Raw genomic sequence first — 22,612 nt, 5'->3', positions numbered from 1 at the left:
GTGTCTATGAAAAATGAAATATTGGATAGATTTACAAATATAACACTATCACATAACATATAACAAAACAGGGACACTAAAGATCAATGTCAGACCAATGTATAGATGTATAAATCAACATGAAATGAAGCCATTATTGATCAGACATCTGAGAATCCATCAATAAGTAACAACAGACAGAGTTATGTCCCTTACCTTGATATTGCAAGATTTGTACTTCCGTCTTTTCCCCAGGCAATACCTGCCTCCATTCTGAGGCCTGGAAAAGGAGCATGAAGGAGAAAGGTTAGTAGGAAAGTAAGCAAACAGAAAATATCAAACTAAAAACACGAAAAGCTTCTGTTCCCCATCTGCTCTAAATGTTTTCGGCACTTCAGACAAATATAGCTCTGTAAAGTGCATATGTGTACGATTAAATAATGGCTACACCTGTACTTTGCACCTGTCCTTCCAGTCATCTCTGCTACATCTGTTGATAGCTGTTAAGAAGTCAGGTATTTTGGAAGATATTAGTTTGTCTATTAATGATCACAAGAACCAAGTTTAATCTACCCAACACAGTCGATAACCAGTGCTCTTATTTAGCATCTGTAACAAAAAAAAAATACATACAAAGAATGTTACAGAATAGTTTTGGCGATAAGTGCTTGATTTTACACGAGTGAAGCAATGCCGTTCAACCAAACGGTCAGCACTCACGATGGGTTATTGCAGAAGCGCTCAGATGTCCGGATTCCTCCGCCACAAGGTCGAGAGCAGTTCCCATATTTGTGCCATTTGCTCCAGCCTCCATCAACCTTTCGCAAAGTTTTGTTCTGGACACACTTCCCTTTATTGCACCACTATAAAACAACACGTAAATCTGCCTGTTAAGAATCTCCATTCTCATATGCATTGATTTAAAAATGTTTTCCTTACAAATACATTGTTTCATACAATGTTCACATTTGTATAAGAACTGTCTAATTATTTCTCCGAAAATGGAAAGTCTTAATGGATGAATAAGATCAAGCTGCTTTCACCATTCTTGGTGTCATGTTTTTGACATTGTTTCCGCCAAGATCTAATGATACTGGAATGGCTTTTGCATATTCTTTGTCAAAACTTAGTGTATCTTACATTTATGGTGTATATAAAAGCAGTACAAACCCTGTTTGGGCCACACTTTGTCCCCTCAGCCCAGGCCATGTGTTGAGTTCTGCACCCCTTGGACAGCCCATAGCGACTTGTGCACCATAGACGCTTGCAGGACGGCTAGATACATGCAACGAACAAAGAACATCATAATGCCCTTAGTAATTTCTGGTACAATGTTAACACATGTACCTGAAGACAATAAAAGACTCACTGCAGGGAGAGCAAAACAAGAGCACTGCTGACAAAGTGATATAATTGACACATACATGGTCACACAGTAAAACACAATCTCATGTCCATTTACCTCAGTTGCAGTTTTATTTTAACTGTTCAGATAAATGCTTAATCAGTAGCAAATTACACACTCACTAGCACCATGGCTTAAGCAGAATTAGGTAAAAAATAAAAAGGCAGTGGTGTTAACTGCAATTTATTAAACATCACTGGGCTAGAATAACTCAAAATATGGTGTCGTCACCATATTTAACATATAATAACATTTAAACAATGCAAATGGACAACAAACATTCTAGCTCCCTTAACTTCAAGGCTAAGTACATTGCCCTGAATAACACTGAGTGCACATTTTCTGATTTTACAGGAGCAGCTTATTGATTAAAGGAATCAACTAACAGATGTTATGTTTCTATTTTCACCTACACATCATGCTGTATTCAAACGAAGTCAGAATTCATACACGAATGGAAAAAATATCTCAATATATCTGAAAAGTTTTCAAAACACAGTACTTAACTTTTAAAACTGTAACTGTGACACTCTGTACAAAACAAGGCCTCTTGTCTTACAGTTTCATCTTATATGTAGTGTGGCCACAACACAAAATTCTAAATCCCAGGAGAATAGCACGTAACTATATCTGATCCTGGACATCATTGTCATCAGGCTTGTATACATGTATAACAAGGCTTATCAAAAGCCTCGGGTAGCTTGAGCGGTTAGACATGTCAGCAAATGATAGCAACTGCTAAACAAAACACTATGAAGCCAGTTCACAGATGTATTAAGAAAATGTGACCCAACCCTCAAGACATACCTGTAACCTTGAACACAACAGACTACAATAAAGCGTAAATGCGTATACATCTACATGGACACTCCCAATCCAAGGTTAGCCAAAAAGGTCAAACCTTGCATTTTCACACAGGCAGCAACACCAGTTTCCCACATCATCACAATCACTCACTCAAGTTTTTCATGGAGAGCTAAAAAGAAGTCTAAGCAAAGCAGCCTCTTCTATCTTTTCCCACTGAACTGGTAACATTTAACATGGCCATTTTGTCAATATATTCCAGGAAATGTATGCTATACTTTTTTGCATTTCCAAAGATCTCATCATGATTGCCACTAAAACAGTACAATCAAGCACAGTTCTTCACTAATTTGGCAACAAAAAACATCTACTGGCTCCTGTTTTAACCATATCTGTGCCACAATATGGCTGAAAAATTGTTGTTGGGGTGAAAAACCATAATCATTCATTCATCAATCTGGCAATAAAAACATACATATACGTGTAACAGTAGTGCAGATATCATGGGAGACTTACCATATAGGGACACACTTTAGAGCCAGTTCCAAAGAGTAGCTCACACTGTTTATCAACATTGTACAGCTCGCCCGGACTGTGCCATCGAGAAACCTTCCGCCGATACTTTTTTCTAGGTTTATCAAGAAGGCATTCCGCTACACCTGCACTGCACAAAAGAGAAAGAGGATGGAAGTGTCTCAATAAATATGACCACAAGGCAGTGTGTTGAAAAACATGACCTCAAGTCGATGCATGACCCTATGATGCAGTGTCTCAATAAATACAATATACATGTGAAATCACTGATACTCCTCTTAAAAGATGTATTAAACCTATCAATAGGTAGCAGAATGGAATACCTATAACAAAAAATACATGTACTAATGCCTTTGGAAATGTGGCTGTTAAGTATGTTTACAACTTGATACCATTTGTATTGAGGAATAATCCCTAATGCAGCTTCATGCACCAAATTGATACTGATCTAGTTTTATCTATTCCAAAACTAAAGCATTATTATTTTTCATTTTTACATACACTTCATTAAAAGTGTGTAAATGGGACCAAGGTCATCAATAACAATATGTTTGTTGGACTATAAAAAGATGCCCTGGTCCAAAAGTTTTATTGGACTTAAAATAGAATTTTTTATTTCTGTAAAATACCTTCATTAGTCAATATAATAAGAAAAACAAAATTCCTGTCTGATCTCCGCTTTGTGTTAGGGACAGTTTACGCTCTACAGCAGATCAGTGTCCCTTTACCATTAGCAATTACACTCTAATTCTCTACAAAATTACCTCCCCCTACTTTCAGTAGATGAAATAGAATTTATAAAATAAAGAAAGTTATTTTAAGTTGAGCATTCATGATATTTATTTATTTATTTATTTATTTGATTGGTGTTTTACGCTGTAACATTCATGATAAATTGGTAAGATTAATAGCCTTGAAATAGTATCATTTAATCACTCCTTATAGATTATATATATATATATATATATATATATATATATATATATATATATATATATATATATAGATGTTAATTAGCTTTAATTACAGCAAACTTTAACACAGCAAGGACAAATGATGAAAGAGTTTAAGATGTTTTTGATGACAAATGTAAGGTTTTATTTCTAAAACTGTTACTTCACTTGGACAAAAGAGATACATACAACCTTAAATTGCCAATTCAAGCATGGCAAATGTCCCCATTTTTGGTGGCAATTTTAAGTGACAAAAAGCAATCAGATATCTGACAAGCATGTGTTGAAAGACATTATTAAATAGAAACTTCAAGTGTCTCAAAAATGTTGGGAAAAGTTGTACTTATACTATTAATTAGCAGTTTGGTTTAATACGCCAAGAAAATTATTTACTCACTCAACAAATTCTGAGAGAAGATGAGCGCTGCATTCGGACCACGACCATGGGCTGGTGTTGTAGTCTAAGGTTGGAGCCATGATGTGAAAGTTGGTGGACCCTTGTTCATGAAACTCTGAACATTTCACATCATCGTCATGAGGTAAATTAAATCTGAAACCAAACAGAAACAAGATTTCGGATTGTTAAAAGATGCGACTTACTGTCATATATGCATCTATCAAAAATTAACAGTATTAGAGGTGTGGCTCAAACTTATCTACAAATATATATGGTAGAATATGGAAAATGGCAATCCAATATGAAATATTTATGTAAAGGTGAGATACATGATCACCTCGGTTCTGTGTGTATCAGCAGCTGGAGTAGCAGCTGCCCAGACACACAGTCATACATATTTATATACTAGATAATTTACTAGCCTGATTACAAAATCTGTATCCATGAACCCACCAAAAATGGAAACTGGACATGCAAAATAATGGGAGAAGTAACCCCAATAAGGACAGAGTTACATAGATCTACCAACAAAATCACAAAATCACAGAAACAAAAATCACAAAACTCCCTCAAGTTAGGTGTATAAAACTTGTTCAAAGCTTTAATTATCTTCACTTGAACCCTACTATTGCAGCTGTACATTTACATGTAAAGGGGTAAGGACATACTTCAAAAGACATGTTTATATCCTTAGGAATATTGTACCTGTCAGAAATGACAAATGTGTACTGACCTAAGGTTATTTTGATGTTAAATGCTCCAAAATCTAAAGGCAATTTCCAAGCTACATGTGATTCTAGTGGAATTTTTTATGACATGAATCCTTTCAAGGCCACACTGTGGATTTTGACACAGCTGGGTAGGCCTAGTGCTTTACACACTCATGAAGTCAACAACCAGAATTTAAAACATAATTTATGATGATGTCAAATTCCACTTGCATCTTATGAAAATTCTATTTACTATTATACTATTACACAGGGCAGCTCAGTTTGACAGGCCATTCTAAAGAGTCTTCAACAAACATAATAAACATGAAAAGAAATAAGAATCATGAACTATTCTACAATAGCAAGTATTAATACTACAGGGAAGTAAACTATTAGAAATATTTATTCAGAATAAATTTCAGTAAAAATTTTATACATTTCTGACCCATATGGATAAAAGTTATGAAATTTAAAAATTTTATGACTAACTTTTATTTTCTTAAAGCAATTTGATATAAAGATGTATGACTGGATATCTAAATATGGATCAGTTTAAGACAATTTAAGGCAGCAGTTGTTGCCCTACTTTCTCAACCTTTCATTTTTTATCTGATTTTCAAAACAAAACTACACTGGTTGAATTGGCCAATAGCCAGGCTTTCCCAAACTGTAATTTTATCAGTTTACACAGAATAATGCCTTCAGAATATGATAGAAAAAACACTTTGCAAACATGCAAAATGGTTGAAGAATTACACTAGGTTTCTCATTAAAATTGCGGTGACCCTCAACAAGAAATTAGCACATTGCCTCTGCCAGCAACACAGTAGGGAGGGAATTAGAGGGGAAGCCTTGTGAAGGGATCCGCTGGGACATTATAACTGAACACAGCTGTAAAGAGTATTACTCACATATGTCCTAATTCATGAGCTATTGTATAGGCTGCACTTAGACCATTGTCTTCTATGATAGCACAGCTTCGTTTTCTATCACAAATTGTTCCCAATTCAGCAAGACCTGGAAAAAAAAAAACAAATAGAAGAGTTAGTGAATTGCTCAGCATGAGAATGGTAAGCACAGTCGATGATGAGGTTGTCAAGAACAACATTTGGCAACTGGTGCAAGATAAGCCATTCTTATTAATAGCCCCTCTCTCAGTGATGCCCTAGCTTAGCATTTTTCTCCTGTCTTCGCACATCTGGTATGAGGAGCTCACATTTATGAGTTCATCGCATATCAGTATATACAGAAAAGCACAACTCATCTTGAGAACATGGCAACTGAATGTAATCCAAATAACCAAGTCAGTTTTTCTGTGATTAAATTGTCACTACACCTTTCAGGATTTTTTCTTTTGAAGGTATTGTCACATTTTACAGCACAGAATAGAAAATATATGCATTTAATTAAGAATTTTGGGTTACGCTCCTTACTATGGTTACACAATTACATAAGAGCTTGGCAAATTACCAGTCCTATTTCAAGGGGAATGGTTGTAGTGTGGCTTCACTGGAGTCAGGTTAAACTGACTTTGGTGCCTGTACGTAGCTTTGGGAGTAGCTGTTAGTCCCCCATGCACATTTAAAACATCAACCATGCATGCAGTGATAACCGGCAGATTCCTGATCAAAGAGATGCTGTCTATGTCATGTTGGGTGCTCTGATCTTAACTCAATCATTCCATGGACCAAAAAGTACCGGTGCAGCATGGTAACTGTATTTTGTATCATAGTGAAAATATGACATCAGTTTAAATGAAATTTCTCACAGTGCAGTGACTACAAGGTGCAAACCTTTGTAAACATATTAGTAACAATATTTCTCCATTATAGAGATTATACAACATGCATTTGGATAAAATCACATTGCTCCAAATTGTACACATACACTCTCACATACAGCCTAATATTTCACACTTTACTGGATATATTGCATGGTTTCAGATGAATTTTTTTTCCAAGTTGTAATGTTAGTACTATGGTATATTGTTTTCTTTTATGTTTGTATACCTGGAGTGTGAAAACTTTTCATACTTTTATTTCTGATTAAAGAAACATACAACACAAATATGTTTCGATTGATTTACTGAATTCTTTGAGCAATGTTTCTTAGCTCAATGCTATATCAAATTATAATATTTCAGGAATCACTTTAAGAAGTAAGATAATACTTAGCCAGTACAGACAGAAAAATGACTAGGTCAATGTCCCCCACACCGTGAAACTGAAAAAAATTTTGGCCAGGAGTAAAATCTAACAGCGTCTAATAAGTCAACGCATATTGTGTTGTGAAGCTGCTGACATCAGTAGTAATACCAACAGAGTGTTTGTTCACACGTACATGGATAGTCTTACTTAGACACTCTCTGGTATTTCCAGCCTAAGACAGCAAGTGCTCTGGGAAAGTGGCATAAGTTCAGGATCAGTGTTCAAACAGTCATCAGCAGGTTTATGATGTGGTAAACAGTTTAACATGGTGGGCTACCAGTGAAGCCTGCGCGGCAACCCCCAAAGAGAGGACAGAGCAGATGCCTAAAAACACCACATTATTTACATGCGGCCAATGATCTCAGTGTATCGAGTGTACTCCTAAGACTTTTTAGCTTTACATAACCAAACAATCTGCCGAAACATATCGCATTATCGCAATGTGGCTAGTGCATTTTTAACTCCATCAGGCACCTTTGTGGTAAGAATCACCAACAAAGTGCTTCTGTTTTCATCAACTTAGCACATCAGCTTCTAGACAACCGACAAAAAGACTGTGTAACCAGGGTTCATGGCCGATGCTCTTTTCGTAACATATTTCGTAACGAACCTTGAATTCTTGGTGAGAACAGCAGTGCAAATCAAAACAAGCCGCAGAGAAACTCAAGCAGTTTAACATGAAACAGAAGTGGGCCTTAGGAGAGCTGTGTTAGAGACAGCCCAGCTGTTTGTGGTTACTTATATTGTGATGCCCACAGTTATTCTACCATCATCAATTTTATCATGATGAAAGGGAGGAGAAAGGAATTTCCCATTTCACCCCCACCCCCACCCCAACCAATATCAGTAGCCTCCACTGAGCTAATCTGTAGCATATGAAAAATAAAAGCCTGGGAAATTTACTATCCTAGCTGCATGGTCACCATTCTGTGTTTTAAGAGTAGGATTGTGTAAAACTTTACCCATGCAACTTGCCAAGCAACTTCATTACACCAGTGATGTCACGGAAATTGGCTTCCAATGCAAACATAATAAATGTATCATCATTTTACAATACATAAATGACATTACCTCCATGCAATTATCATACTGACATAACACATACCCTACACAAAATACTACAAGGATCAAAACAGCAGCGCTGACAGTGTGAGAATTGGTAAAAGGGTTACTCATAATCAGAGAAATACAGTCTCTTGCCAATTTACCTCAGGTTTTTTCTCTGACTATTGTAATTCCTGTATTAAATGCTTCAATAGTAGCAAGTTACACACCCACTAGTATCATGGCTTAAGCAGAATTATCGTAATTCCTCAACCCTTTTTGCATATGAAAGAGCAACTTTCAGCACAATTTATGCACATTTCAATTTGATTTTGGAGACAAAAATACATTGCTTTTGGTTGACCATCGGTCTACGCAGAATAGTGCCTTCAGAATGTGGTTGAATAAACACCTTGCAAACATGCGAAAAGGTTGAAAAATTATCGTAGGTAAAAAAAGTTATCGTAGGTAAAAAAAATTATGCAGTGATGTTAACTACAATACATCTATAGACATCAATGGTCTAGAACTGCCCCCCAAACAGGCCATCAGATCTATGCAGGTCAAGTAACATGCACTCTATTTGCCCTAAAATTCTTTTTTTCATTGAACTGCTCATTTTATCTGATTCGTAACATTCTATTCACCTTGGTAAGATGTCTTAAAAGGGACACAGAATCGACGCTGATTGGGCGACAGTGGACAAAGGGTTAACCCATGCAGCCTTGGTTATGATGGAATAACTCTACCATACCTAAAATTTAACTTAGGCTAGGCATAGCCTGGACTTGCCCATCTCTCACTCCAGCCAATCAGAACCGATTTGGTATCCCTTTAAGGTTTGTATGGAAGAGAGTATGACAGACCCCTTAAGTTACAACATCAAAAGCAACATGTAATTCCCATTATTTACCTGTATAAATGCATTTTCTTTCTAGGGCATATACATTTATACTTTAATACAGAGACATAAGTACTCCGCCTTCAATCCCCTATAACAACCTATTAAAAGAGTTGTGGCCTTGGGAATCCGCATGACATTTAAGTTTAAAGAAAATAGATTAAAATATATTTATTCCCCCAAAACATCGCTTGAACTTCAAACAGCAAAACTGGGGGTAAAAACTGTAACCTTCCAACAGACTGATGAACTATAGCGATTACAGCAGTAGCATTCCTGCAATGCAAACTACTCCATTACCAGATTCTGATAAACATCCATCACTGACTTCATGAACTCTTTCTACAACCCTGGAGTTCTGCCCTACCCTGGACTTTTCATTTAAAATACAGCTCTCTCCCCCCAGGAGAGATATCATACATGCTTGAGTTAGGGTTAGGATAATAAAGGACTGGTGACATAGCCCCGTTCTTTTTTCTGTTTTTTTTTTTTTCAGGAAATAACCTTAAAGTAGAAATTACCTAAATATAATACCCTTGCACACAAAATGTGGGTCAGTTGTCAAAATATGTTTTGTTCGCTATTTCCTACAGGGAAATACAGGAAGTACAGAAATTGATTTACCTACATTTTCTATGTCAACACATAAATATTCATGTACATGTATGTCTTTATCAAACAAACCCCTAAATGACCTAAAATTTCGCCCAAAAAAGTGTATTTTTAGAGGCAAATAAATGTCACAAAATATTTTTTTTTAATGCTGAACTTACAATTTTCCAGTAGAATATCATCCCATGTTCCAAGCCAACCTCAAAACACCTTTCTAAAATCAATACAACTCTCAGAATCAGGAAAAGTAGGCAAATCAGTCATGGATGAAATTTATGGTCATTTAAGGTATACCATTCCATTATAGCAACTTTCATGTATTACATGATCTATTAGTATTGCTTTTAGGGTCATTGTAGGCATAGCCTCTCTAATTAGCTCTATGAGGGTGGTGTTCAAATCCAGCTCATGCCAGTTTTGCTTTAGGTCAGGATCATGTTTGTCAGATACCTGGCGGGCATGGTGCTTTAATTTCTTCCTGAGTGTCCAACACTTCCGGTAATGAAACAAATGTACTATTTTAAATAAATTGTACATGTAACTGCATTCTCTCATGAATCACTTGTGCAGGTTTCCTCTTCAGCTATATGTGACAGCAACCTGTGGACGGTCGTGGATTTCCCTCAGGCACTGCCCAATTTCCTTCCACCATAATGCCGAACACCGTCATATAAGTGAAATATTCTTGAGTATGGCATAAAACACCAATAGAATAAATAACTTAGGAATCAAAAGAACTAATACATGCAATGCTTTCCTGTCACTCCTGCATATAACTGCTATTGTCCATTCCATATGTTTAGCATTTTCCCCCTAATAAATGGACCTTAAGATGTGTACCCCTGCCACAGTATATAACTACTAATCATTGCAAACTGGCATGTATCCAGTGATTATCGTGACCCCATCTGGTCATCTATGTACTATCAGCGACTGGTAATGTTTCAACTACATGCCCTAATACCCTAATTCATTTAATTTTTGGGACACCTCGTCTGCTCTTTTTAACCAATATGCATGTAAATGTAGCGAGAAATTAGCAGATCTAATGACCAAGATATTCATATCTTTAATTTCCCAAAACACTGAGACAGAAATGTAATTTCTTGCATTTAGCACTACTTATATCTGCCCTAAGAAATAGAGTATTATTGTTTAAAACATCACATTACATGCTATCAATATTTACCACCACAATGTGACCAATGAATTAGTCCGTCTCTACCTTATGTACACTACTGTACTGTATGGATATATATTACCAAAATATGCAGTTCTTGTAACGTTTGGTGCATCCGTATCAACATGGCTGGATAACTGAATCACTGGCTACTTATCTCTGGACATAGACCTATAGGTATATACATCCCCAAAAGCCATACACTATTTCCCCTTCATGATGGACAGATTTGAGTTTGGTACCAGCCAAGTCAGCCTTAATAACAAGACTAGACAGATAAACACTGTATCTTGATAGCTGTGTCTCCCAATTATGCTACCTATTGAATGATCATCATAAAATGCCACAGTCACATGATCTTTAGCAAACATCCGCAGGGAGTGTTTCATCTTGGGATAGTTATACTCATTATGGTACTACACCCGGCGACCAAAGCAAATGATGGTAATGCCTCGATAATAAGCTTGGAAATGACCATAATACCAGTTTCAGACAGTATTCAAAATGTGTAATAAAAAGGTTGCAGTCAAAAACAATAAAAATCCAGCATACTATATGTACCATTACAAATTATTATGTACAATTACTGCTGGCAGTCTTCAAACTTTATAAATCCTATGCCTTTTCATATTTTTTATACTTGGAAAGGCTAAAAGTCAAATTTTAATTCTGCACCTTTCTTCTGCATTCTTTCTTCTGGAACTTACCAAATTTAAATAACTTCAAATTTTCAAACAAAATGAAAACTTTAATCTTTATGTTCATTGTAGAGTAGAAAATATCTCAAAAAGCAAAGAAACTCAAAAACAAATACATACAAACATTTCTTCCACAATACAAAATATGTATACAATAAATAGTATACAGTGATAACATGTGTGGGTCAAGTGTTTCAAATGCCACATGCCATGCATTTTACACATCATTATTTGAAATTTAAAAAATTTTCCAGGAATGTGCTGCAAAGACAGAAATGGAATTTCAAAATAAAGCATCTGGTGACTCTGATAAATGGTTTGATTATCCAACAGACTAAACCCAGACAAGAATGTAAACCAAGACCTACTGTGCTAAATGGCCCAAAGTAATCGCTAAAGTTCAAGTATGCGACTTTTTGAAATTCATAATGGCAGATCTGTTGAGAAGTCATGGAATATGCCTGAATTGTACAACTTACAATCCATCAACCGCTGTGGAAGACAAGACCGTACATTTTAAATGTAAAACCCAGATTTCTGTGGGTAAATATTTGAGACTGCCCTATGATAACGCGCAAAAGTGACAAAAAGTTTTGTCCATGAAATCTAAATTGAATACGGTACTTTCTCCACCCCCACGATAAACATGCCACCCATTTACAAGAAAGTCTTCACTGTTGCAGGAGGACATGATGATAACATGGGATTACTCGTTTAAGCATGTAAACATCTGGAGAAGAAAAACGCAGTCTCATGCAAGGAGAATTTGTATTCCTTACACTGCCCATGATTTCATTTCACAAAACTTAACTCTATTAGCCCTATTTCTTCTAATTTCTGGAACACCTGGTCTGCTCATTTTTGCCAATATATATGTAATTGTAATAGGAATATTAAGTTGTTTTTTTTTTCTCACATGGTTAGACCATCTAATGAACAACATACTCACATCTTTACTTTTCTAAAATGCTAGTTAAGAAATACAATATTATACTTTCAACAAATAAAACTAATAAATTAGAAGAATTAGCTGTATACGCATTTCAAATGTCCAACTTTCACCAAAATGTTGTGCCTTAGATGTACATGCAAAACTACTATATATGAAATTTACTAATTCATTTCATTGATGTTTTACTTGCCTAGCTCAAGAATTTTGCACTTATATGAAAGCATTGAGGTTTATCTGTGGAGGAAACCAGAGTGCCCCTTAGTAAACTACCTACCTTTGCCAGGTACATGACAAACTCCATAGGTTAAAGCTGCATTCGAAGCAGCTATAGATGGATTCCAGCAGGTAACTCCCTTGGTCAAGGACCAGACAGTTGCAGTGAACCACCACTTTAACAGTCTGGTCCAGTAAAGTGTAAACAATTATAAATTACATTTTTATCAAAGAAGATCATACAGAGCTTCAGTTCATGAACTGACCCTTGGACCATGGCGAGGCGATTTATTATGTTTTAGCACTGGAAGCTATTAAGATCACATCAAGATGTCATTAAGCATACTATTTAGAAGACCACTTCCATCAGTTGGTAATATTTTCTCCTATACTATACACTAGCCCAGCCTAAAGTTCCAGAAATACATGTGCATGTTGAACTCTAAACTCACAACACCACAGATCAGTTATGTTAAATATTTGGGATAATGTAACTAAAAAAAAAAAATAAAAAAAATAAAAAAAACACATCTATTTCAATTACAGTTGCATACCAGAGGGTAATGGCAGTTTGAGCAAAGTGAAAATGTTGATTCTTGGTGTAAATTTCATGCGTCATTTTTCTGCCAACAGGCAGTAAACTTAATCTGGTTGTGTATCTACACTTCAAATAACACTCATCCGTAACTCATCTGAGTATATACAAGTCTTTGTCCCTGTGCCAACTCCACCATAAGATCTTCACCCCTTCATGCACGGCCTTGTTACTTCAGTTCATATATTCTGGGAGAATTTCCCTGTCTGTACTCAGACATGTCTTATATCTATGTAAAGCAAAGCAAAGCCACCATCTCAGAAAACCAAATATTGTTTTGCCTCCATAATATAACCAGTTATAGCATAAATTTTGCCTAATGATGTCTCTTAAAATTAGACAAAGTAAATAGAAATCCACTGTATAAACATTCAGCTGTCTTAGTATGAAGCCTTCTTTGAAAGCTAGAGACAGACCTTTCCATAGATGTTCACATCAACTGAGCGCATATGATGTAATTAAAATACCTTAACTTGAGACAGGAGAAACCCGGCATCTCGCCAACGAGTGCTTCAGGTTAAACTGCAGCCAAAGTTGACGAGAAAATTGAATCATATGGCATTAGAATAGCTGACCTCACCAAAACAGGTTACCCGAACACAAACACTGTCACAGCTTTCCCTCATCACTCACAAATACCTTGTCTTAGTTCTAAAGGCGAGCTAAAAAGCCACTAGTAAGTACATGGTGAAATGTGTTTTCCATCCTTTCATCCGAATGTAAAATCAAACCAAGAAACAGAAAATAAGGAACAAAATTCCTTATAGTGCTTGATTGGGAATGCACTTCTATAAACTGTAACTGTTAACTGTAACTATATATGCCACATAAGTGAACATTGGACATTACCACATAATACCATCTTATCTCACATGGATACAGAGTATTTGCACATGTAGACTTACCCAAGGTATCGCATTTGCCTGCAGCTCTGCAGATATCCTGTCTGAAATGGTTAATATAGAGAAATGATGAAAGGAGATGTAAATTTAGGAACAGACATCAGGTTAATAGCAAAATCACACAATATAAACGAAAGCATTAACTAAATTTCCTCAACTGTATCTGATCTTTCATATAAAATGCATATTGCGTGGATTTTCTTCCAGAAAACAGAAGGTGGAAATGTCACTTAACTATGTTAACATTTATTGATAAAAATAATGCCTGACTTAGTTACTTGCTCTAAAGCAATCCCTGTAAGATGAACATTAGAATTCGACAGCCCTGCTAATGGTTCTCTGCTTGACCAAGTATACAGTATGTTGCAGGGGTGGGAAGGGTTAGAGGTGACTGTAAGCCTGTATCTTTAGCCCACCCAGGCTCCACTGTGCATCAGCATGATATACTGATCCACAGAGCAGAGAAACTATCCCTATATCCTTTTTATGTCTACTTCTTTGGTACGAAATTGTCATCTGGCTTATGCCCAAGCATCCTGGAAGTACATTCCCCTGTGTGCAGTACAAGCCACTACTTTGGAAGGCCACTCTCTGTGTGGAGTTTAGGTGCTGTGTTAGGGCATGAAGGGAGCCTGCCTTGACAGAGTTAACATGCATTGATACAATTGTAACCTATTGTCAGAAGGAGGCGGTCCAGATCATAAGCTCCGACTCATCCTTGGCCTACTGCTAAGACAGGTTTCCTCGAGAAAAGGTTATCTCAACAAACTCCTACACTTGAAAAGAAACCAAATATCAGGAGAGCAGCATGGGTACTACATGGAACCATCATCTGTCAGGAGCAAGGTACAGGTCAGGCCTAGCAGCCCCTAACAAGCTCAATTATCACTACTTCTACCCACAAAGTGGGCCACTCAAACACCTGGCAGAGAAGCCAAAGGATTCACGGAACAAAAATACATAGAAACAGACCAAATGCACAATCCAATGACATCTTCAGTTACAATGCTTTGTTTTTAGATGTTACATACCAAAGCTGACTTGACAAAAAGAACTTGACAAGTACACATTTTTCTTTAGACCACAGACTGAGCAACAGAAAACATGAATGAAATATTCAAACTTGAATATTAAGTCATAACTTACAACTTTCTATCAATGAGCATATAAATATTCTCCACATCTGGTGCAGAATTTATATTCAACACTCTGCTTTATTCTCTTGGAACCATAAACTTCAACTTTTAAGTCTACATTAATTGTCAATGAAGCTGTATAATCCTTGGTTTACTAATACAAACCTACAAAGTGCAGATACAGTGTGAAGCACACTAACAGATACTACTCTGACACAATTTCTACTACAATTTCAGACACCCACAGCACAAATACTCTCCCACATTATTTTTGCAGAAAGGAACACAATTACATTGCTTTATCTCCACCCGCAGGGATTGGCAGGCGACAGATCCTCATAAGACTTTGTTCGCTGTTGACAGACTCACCTGGTCAAAAGGACGGCAGTATCATGATGTCTTGGGTTATCATCATCTGCCTCATTCACAGAGTTCTGCCACAAACAAAACTCCTTCAGCGATGAGGCTGCATTAGAGGTAATTTTTTGGACCATTTTTTACTCCCTGGGAAATAAACAAAACCTCAGTTTATTATCTCAGTGGAGAATGGTGATAAAATGTAAGAAAGAAAAAACACAAGAAAACATACATGTCCTCTTGTTTCATGTATTACTGTACATGTATATGCACCTGTAAGCTACAAAACTCTTGAGTTCCTTTAATGCTCTTTTATAAATTCATTTTGAAGGTTCTGTGTACATCCATGCTATCACGTTTAAACACAGTAAAAAGGCCATTAAGTATACATGTACATGCCTTGAATGTTTCTAGGCAATCACACAAAGGCATATCACTTTTCACGCAAGAAATGAATTTGCTCGTCTAAACACTTTGCATCTTTATATGATATATTGCCTTAGCCTATGTATGACTGCATGGTGTAGGTAAACATTTGAGCAAGTGGCTCATACAGTTTCAGTTTGGTCCCAACAATCCCAATTCAGCTGCCATTAACGTAGTAATGAAGACATGAGTCACCTGATGTTACCTGATCTGAAAAATAAATCATCTTAATGCCTTGTATGCCTCGTTAACTTAACTGGGATGTTTGCGTCACTCTTAAGTACATGTAATCAACAATTTATGAGCTAATAAATTCCACGTATTGTGTATTTTACTTTACATTTACTTTAACCATTTGTAGAATTAAATGGCAATTCATTTAATCTTTCATACTGTAAGCATGCATTCAGGGTACATGTTTAATGGAAAAACTATGGTGAAACTTTCATATATAAAATGGTATAAGCTTGAATAAACGTATTTGCATTACAATCTTATGAACTGGAACTGTATTACTTTGGTTGAAGACCTGCTTTATATGGAAATACGTTTTATATATTTTAAGGTGTGAATTTTCAAGCACAGGTACTTGATGAGGTACAGTGATTTCATCCAGCTTCGCCTGGCTTCTTCTGATCAGAAATCTGTCCCTGTCACACATACACAAATAAAATATTCTTTGTCAAAAGTTTATGTGCCTTACAAATTTTTTGAACTAGGATTATGTCAACATGTTTGTTGGATAGGTCTTTGAACAGTGCTTTACAGATGCACATCCAGCCAATTTCTAAGATATTCAGATCATCCCAGCCTACTAGGTTGCCAGTAAGGCACTGGAAGCCCTCACACAACCCTTATTTACATTTTTATATCTTTAAGGTAATGTATAATCCGAGGGAACAGTCTTTTGTTAAACTGATGTTCATTATGATCATGTAAGCTGAGCAGGTACAAATATAAAAAAAATAATGATATATTGAGTTTTGCCTATTCATTTACTTGGTGTACCTTTGATATAAATGGTATCTGATGTACCAAAAAAAGTACATTTTCAGCCCTAGAACAACAGGGGTTAAAGTCAACAGCTTCCAATAGCACCTGCTAAACTTCCTGTCTAACAGGTGATGCACACAAGAATTCGTTAGGTGTGGTACCTGCTTGCAGCAGAACTGGATAGGCATGATGAAAGTGTTCCTGTTGCTTCACTTTTCACAGGGCTGTTCGCACTTTTCTCGGTTACGCTCCAATAACAATCACAGTGGTCGATTCCACGAAGCCATTTTTTTTTAACCTCCTTAATATTATCTTCAGATGTGTCAAAACTTTCAGAACAAAAAACTTATGTAGTTAAGTTTGAAAATTTGACTGAAGTTAGAAATGGCTTTGACAACTCATTTATCTCTCATTAAGGATACGGAGGACCTGATCAGGGATAAAATAAAAATGTATACAGTACTGAATCCCAGATGTTTATTTACTGATTGGACTTTTATGCCTTACTCTTGAATATTTCAATTATACTATGATGGTCACCAAAATTTATGGTGGGAGGAAACCAGGCAGAGCCCAGGAGAAACCCATGACCATCCGCAGGTTAGATCACAGATACAAATAATTTTTATCTGGAATATGTACAATCTGATAAGGGATTATGTAGGACATGAGACGAACATGTAGGATAAAATAACAATGTTATCCAGTTTTAATAAACTTTTGCATAGGATACACATGTACATGGAAATATAAATAAGCTCTTTTACAACTACAGAAGAGCCAGCAACAAATTTCAGAGCAAGTATTACCGACAGTGATTCCCTAACTTTTGTACGTCTATAATCTGGTAAACATTAGTTTGGCAATACAGCCTACATACCCTAATTCCTCAACCATTATGCACAAGAAAAAGCAACGTTCAGAGCAATTTATGCACATTTATAATCAGATTTTGGAGACAAAACTAATTTGATTGGATTGGCCATTTTCAGGTTTTCACAAAAAGTATAGTTTTATCAATCTACAGAGAATAATGCCTTCAGAATATGCTAGAAACAGCAAAAAAGTTGAAGAATTAGAGTACATGCATTTACTCTTTTCCACACTTGCCTCCATCAAGTATAGAAATATCTCCCTTTCACAGCCAAGCTGTGAGTTTAATGTGAGACATTAAGCTTTGAGACATGTGGATTGTTTATTTAAAATATTGAAGACATCTGTTGTACTAAAACCATTTTGGCAAAATCTATCATAGTTAGGAAACAAAATTTTTCTAACACTTCTACTTTTGCCTAGGTCATGTCAGAATTCACAATATCGTGGACTGCTGACATTTTGCCACAACTGATAAAAGCTTTCCAAAACATCCTGAAGCCATTTGAGTTAAAATTGCTGTAGATATTGCAAAAAAGTTCTCATCCAAGGAACGATACATTCTGAATTCTGAACAAAACCTGTCCATATTGTTCACAAACAAAGCTCTACCAAGCATGTTATTTAAATTTTTGAGGGTGCAGCAAGTAATCAAGAGAACAATTTGTGTAAGTATCACTTACACAAATTATATCCTCAGTTTTCCTGACACAAAACTGAGGATATAAAGAAAACGAAAGCAATTGGTAATTTATTTCATGCCTTCATAAATATTTAGTCACCTTCTTCAAATTGGCATACCGCACGTAACATGGGAAAATTATCTCGGCAAATGTTCATGTAGGTGCGTTAATATCTCTTATTACACCCAATGGTTACACCATTTCAGCCATAAGGTTAATTTCCTCTTTATTCAAACTGCATTAGTACCTTTTTTTTTTCAACCTTTTTCATATTTCAGTACAGCCTCCTGAAACCTACCAGAAAGTGATCAATGTCGATGACATTAAAACCTCTTCAACTCATTTCTATCCTGAACAAACATTCAAATGAAAGGGCAAAAAATCTACATGTAAAGTCGATAAAACTCTGACAGGCACTTAGAACTCTGACAACCACTTAGAGTATGCTTTTCCTGATGTGGAAAGAAATGGGTCTGCTAATGAGGCCTTACTTCACAGAGCACTGAGTGCACCACCTAATCTTGAAGGGAAAAAATATTCTACAGAACATTTAAGCTTGGCAGGGCAGAATTTTAGATGGAACTTTTCTTTTGTGTTTTCTTTAACGATATTCTGGCATTTTCTGATACTTTTGGCATGTGCAAATCTAACCACTGCCAAGGATCGTTTCACACAGTAAATCAATAAGACTTTTACAACCCTTTGCAGGAGCAATAATCATCTGTATGAATGGAGAAAACTTCTGAACTTCCATGTAGTTATCAGCCGCCCATAAACATATTTCTACACAATTTATGCTCCATACACAGCACAATAGTAGGCTGTGTGTCAGGTTGACAGCCTGCATGGATTGCACGAGTCCTGCACATATTTTTACTTCCCTAACTTGCACATGTAATTTAATTATTAGAGAATAAGTGTGCATCATCAGCCAAGGTATTTTCAAGATTCGTAACACTACTCATCGCCACGAAGATAGTGAAGGATTAAATTTCTACAATTAAAATCATATTCATGCAAAGATTAAAACAAATGCTGTTCTGGATGGAATCTAGTTCATGTATAATAAGGGATATAAATATCTTCATACTTAAAAATGGGAATTCGCCAGCCGAGTCGGCTAAAGCGTTAGTGGTGCCATGGCCTATTTACCCCTCACCCAATCATATTACATGTACGAACTCGAGTCTCGCTTGAATTCAATGTTGTGTCAGGTGACTTTTCAGAAATCGGACGAAGAATTGCGCATTGTACCTAAACAAACTAGACTGCTGTCGTATAAGTGAAAAATTGTTAATAAGTATTAAGGTAGGTGTTAAAACCAATTAAAGAACACTGGTACAGAAACAGATATTTAAAAACTTTAAATTTGTCATTGGCTTGTTTGCTGAGTTAAGCAGTCAATGTACATTCTTGTGTTTTTGTATTTAATGAATAAAAGACAAGGACAAACACATGTTCTAACAGTATGGAGATAATTTTTATATAATGGTCAGTAAAGCTCAACGTGCTTAACATGTTGTACCTTAAATTATGAACATTGCCTAGGCCTTGAATAACAATGAAAGGCTCATCCATTCGCACTGCAGCAAAATGTCCTGACTTACCTTTCATTTATATGAGAAAGCAAAAGTATAGTAATGTTCATAATGATGAGTCTAATCAATCCATCAAAACAATTTTTGAATTTTACACGTGTTTTTAAAGTTTTTACTTTTACGGCATGGCAAGAAATACCATGCATCTGCATACCAGGGAAAAGTATAATACCTGTATGAACATACAAGTTTAAACACTATAAACAATCAACATGCTATTCTGAACAATGAAGACAAAATAATGTATTCATGTTGCAAGACATATATGGACTTCTGTGTCACGGGTTATAGCACTACATTAACCTACAGTGACTTTGAATTTGTAAGAAATGCAAATGACAAAACTGGCTTGTTTATTTGCATCAGAGCCAGTCTCACCTGTATCAGATTCATATCCTTGTGATTTACTACTACTGCACTTATGTACACTGGGAACCTAGACAGACCACTTGATAATAAGCAGATTATACCTAGTAAGGCGTCAACAGTTTGTCTACTCCAAACGTCTACCACACCTGAACATGTACAGGTGTAAGAGGGGTAACTCGATACACATACAAGGTGGACCCTTTGGCACAGTAAGACGTTTCTAACAATAAAGACCTTTAACCCATCAAGCACCTCTGGCAGTTGATTTTCCTTAAATCTGTTACTGTTTTGTTTACACTAACACAATCTCTTACATCCTGTTAATTTGGAATATTTGTATATGTTTCTTATTGAATCCATACAACATTTCTTCTTGTATAATGTTTAGAATCAGCTGCCATATAGCATAATTAAATGGTTATATGAAGAAAGCCTGTTTTTACCCTACTTAGTGTAAAAACGATTACCGGAAATGCCCCAAATTCAGCTAAAGAAAACACTTAGCTTAATAGAGAATGCATTTTAGAATTATTGTACATGTCTAGTGTAGCCGCAAATTTCAGCAGAACCCTTCAAGGTCAATCAAAGTCATTCTCATAAGGATACTCACCCTCTTACTCCCCAGATTTTCTATCCTCACAATGACTATATTTACAGAGTTGCCTATACTGGGGTCCTTGTAAACACTGGCTACCTGAAACCAAAACACAGATTTACGTGTAGATGGGAGTAAAAAATGAACATGTAAAATAATACTTACTTTGAAGCTCTATTTGCAGTAAGTAGCATATCATCACAATTTTCATTCTTATAACACTCAAAATGAATCCAAATGCATCTATTGCACTTGTATTGCATTCCGCATATCTTTAATGTTTCAATACATGTATTTAAATCTTACAATATTTTACCTTTTATGTTACAAAGCTTAAGGGGCATATGTAAACAATAAATGTTTTCTGCAACCTGAAATTTCTTTTAATGTATTCCAATCATATCATGGTATAATGCCAAATGCTTTGAAACACTGCTCTCCTGTTATATTAGAAAAGTTTTCCAGGCCTATCAATTTCTATATGCATGTACATGATTAGGCTTTTAGTTCGTGAAATCATCCCGTTCATGTAAAACCAGGAATAGTATGGCAAAAAATCAGATGCAGATTTGTGACTCATGTAATAAACAGAAACGGTATTAAATGTTTCTTGGCATTTTTGCATTCCTAAAGTTGCATCTAAGGTTCAACACTAAAAAGCAGGCTGCTATATGGAGATCTATTTTTTTTATCTTTCACTGCTCTAAAATGAAGTAAACGTGTCATCAAGACTGCCCTGATTTACGAGGTCTCATATTTAAATGATGTAAAAATACTGTCATAGAGTATTTTAGGCTTGAAAGCAGATAAGCACAAATCTGATGTACATGTACAAGTATAAATTTGGAACATTTCATCAGCAACAAAACCCTGCTGCGGAGTATATAAACAAACCGATGGCCATAAACGTTGTAGGTAATAAATCTGCATTTTTTATGTTATCTCAGCTAGGGTGCTGTCTATCATGCCAGGCTAATAGGGCAGTCTGACTTAACACCCTTGATGTTGCCCAGTGATGGAAACATCAGAGTGAGGTGATAGGACATTGCCACGCCAGGCTCTATCAAGTGGCTGCACCAACCCATACTATTTCATAGGCTTAGCATTAGCTGCACTCTGTTACTTACACCATGGATTTATTGCACTAAGAAAGATAAGCAGAGCATGTAACCACTAGTTCCAATACATGCCAACACATACATGTACAAAGGCTAGCTTTTATGTGTTTTATGTACATACATATATACTTTAAAAAAAAAGCTTTGAACTGAAATCTAAAATGAAATGAATTCTTCAATGCAAGCTAGACAACTAAATCAAATAAGGCCGTCTTTTCTGTAGCTGTTATAATATATCATTGAATCAAATCATTTAATTCCTATTTCTAAAAATTCGAACACTTTAACTATTTTCTTTACCACAAGTGCATGTATGAGAATATCACCATCTTTTTTTACCACATTAGATGGTCTATTACATTAACTTGCCCATGATTT

General features: G+C 35.9%; 2 protein-coding genes across 3 annotated transcripts in view; both read right to left on the bottom strand.

Moving 5' to 3' along the window:
• LOC135470161 (emerin homolog 1-like) overlaps positions 1-22,612 on the bottom strand; it is a 238,355-nt gene that overhangs the window by 93,745 nt on the left and 121,998 nt on the right. The gene's annotated exons all lie outside the window — the stretch shown is intronic.
• The window catches only part of LOC135469712 (A disintegrin and metalloproteinase with thrombospondin motifs 20-like), a 36,994-nt gene that overhangs the window by 12,187 nt on the left and 2,195 nt on the right, over positions 1-22,612 (bottom strand). Inside the window, exons 2-10 of the mRNA XM_064748275.1 lie at positions 21,132-21,215; positions 15,592-15,726; positions 14,090-14,130; positions 5,694-5,799; positions 4,073-4,225; positions 2,705-2,852; positions 1,150-1,254; positions 700-842; positions 196-259 (exon numbers count right to left, since the gene is read on the bottom strand). Of these exons, the coding sequence (XP_064604345.1) occupies positions 196-259; positions 700-842; positions 1,150-1,254; positions 2,705-2,852; positions 4,073-4,225; positions 5,694-5,799; positions 14,090-14,130; positions 15,592-15,716 (885 nt within the window). The 5' untranslated portion in view covers positions 15,717-15,726; positions 21,132-21,215. The remainder of the gene's footprint in view (positions 1-195; positions 260-699; positions 843-1,149; positions 1,255-2,704; positions 2,853-4,072; positions 4,226-5,693; positions 5,800-14,089; positions 14,131-15,591; positions 15,727-21,131; positions 21,216-22,612) is intronic.

The sequence above is a fragment of the Liolophura sinensis genome, chromosome 7, assembly GCF_032854445.1.
Source record: "Liolophura sinensis isolate JHLJ2023 chromosome 7, CUHK_Ljap_v2, whole genome shotgun sequence".
Lineage (NCBI taxonomy): Eukaryota > Metazoa > Mollusca > Polyplacophora > Chitonida > Chitonidae > Liolophura > Liolophura sinensis.
The sequence above is the reverse complement of the archived record's forward strand: the minus strand, read 5'-3'. Positions and strand labels throughout refer to the sequence as shown.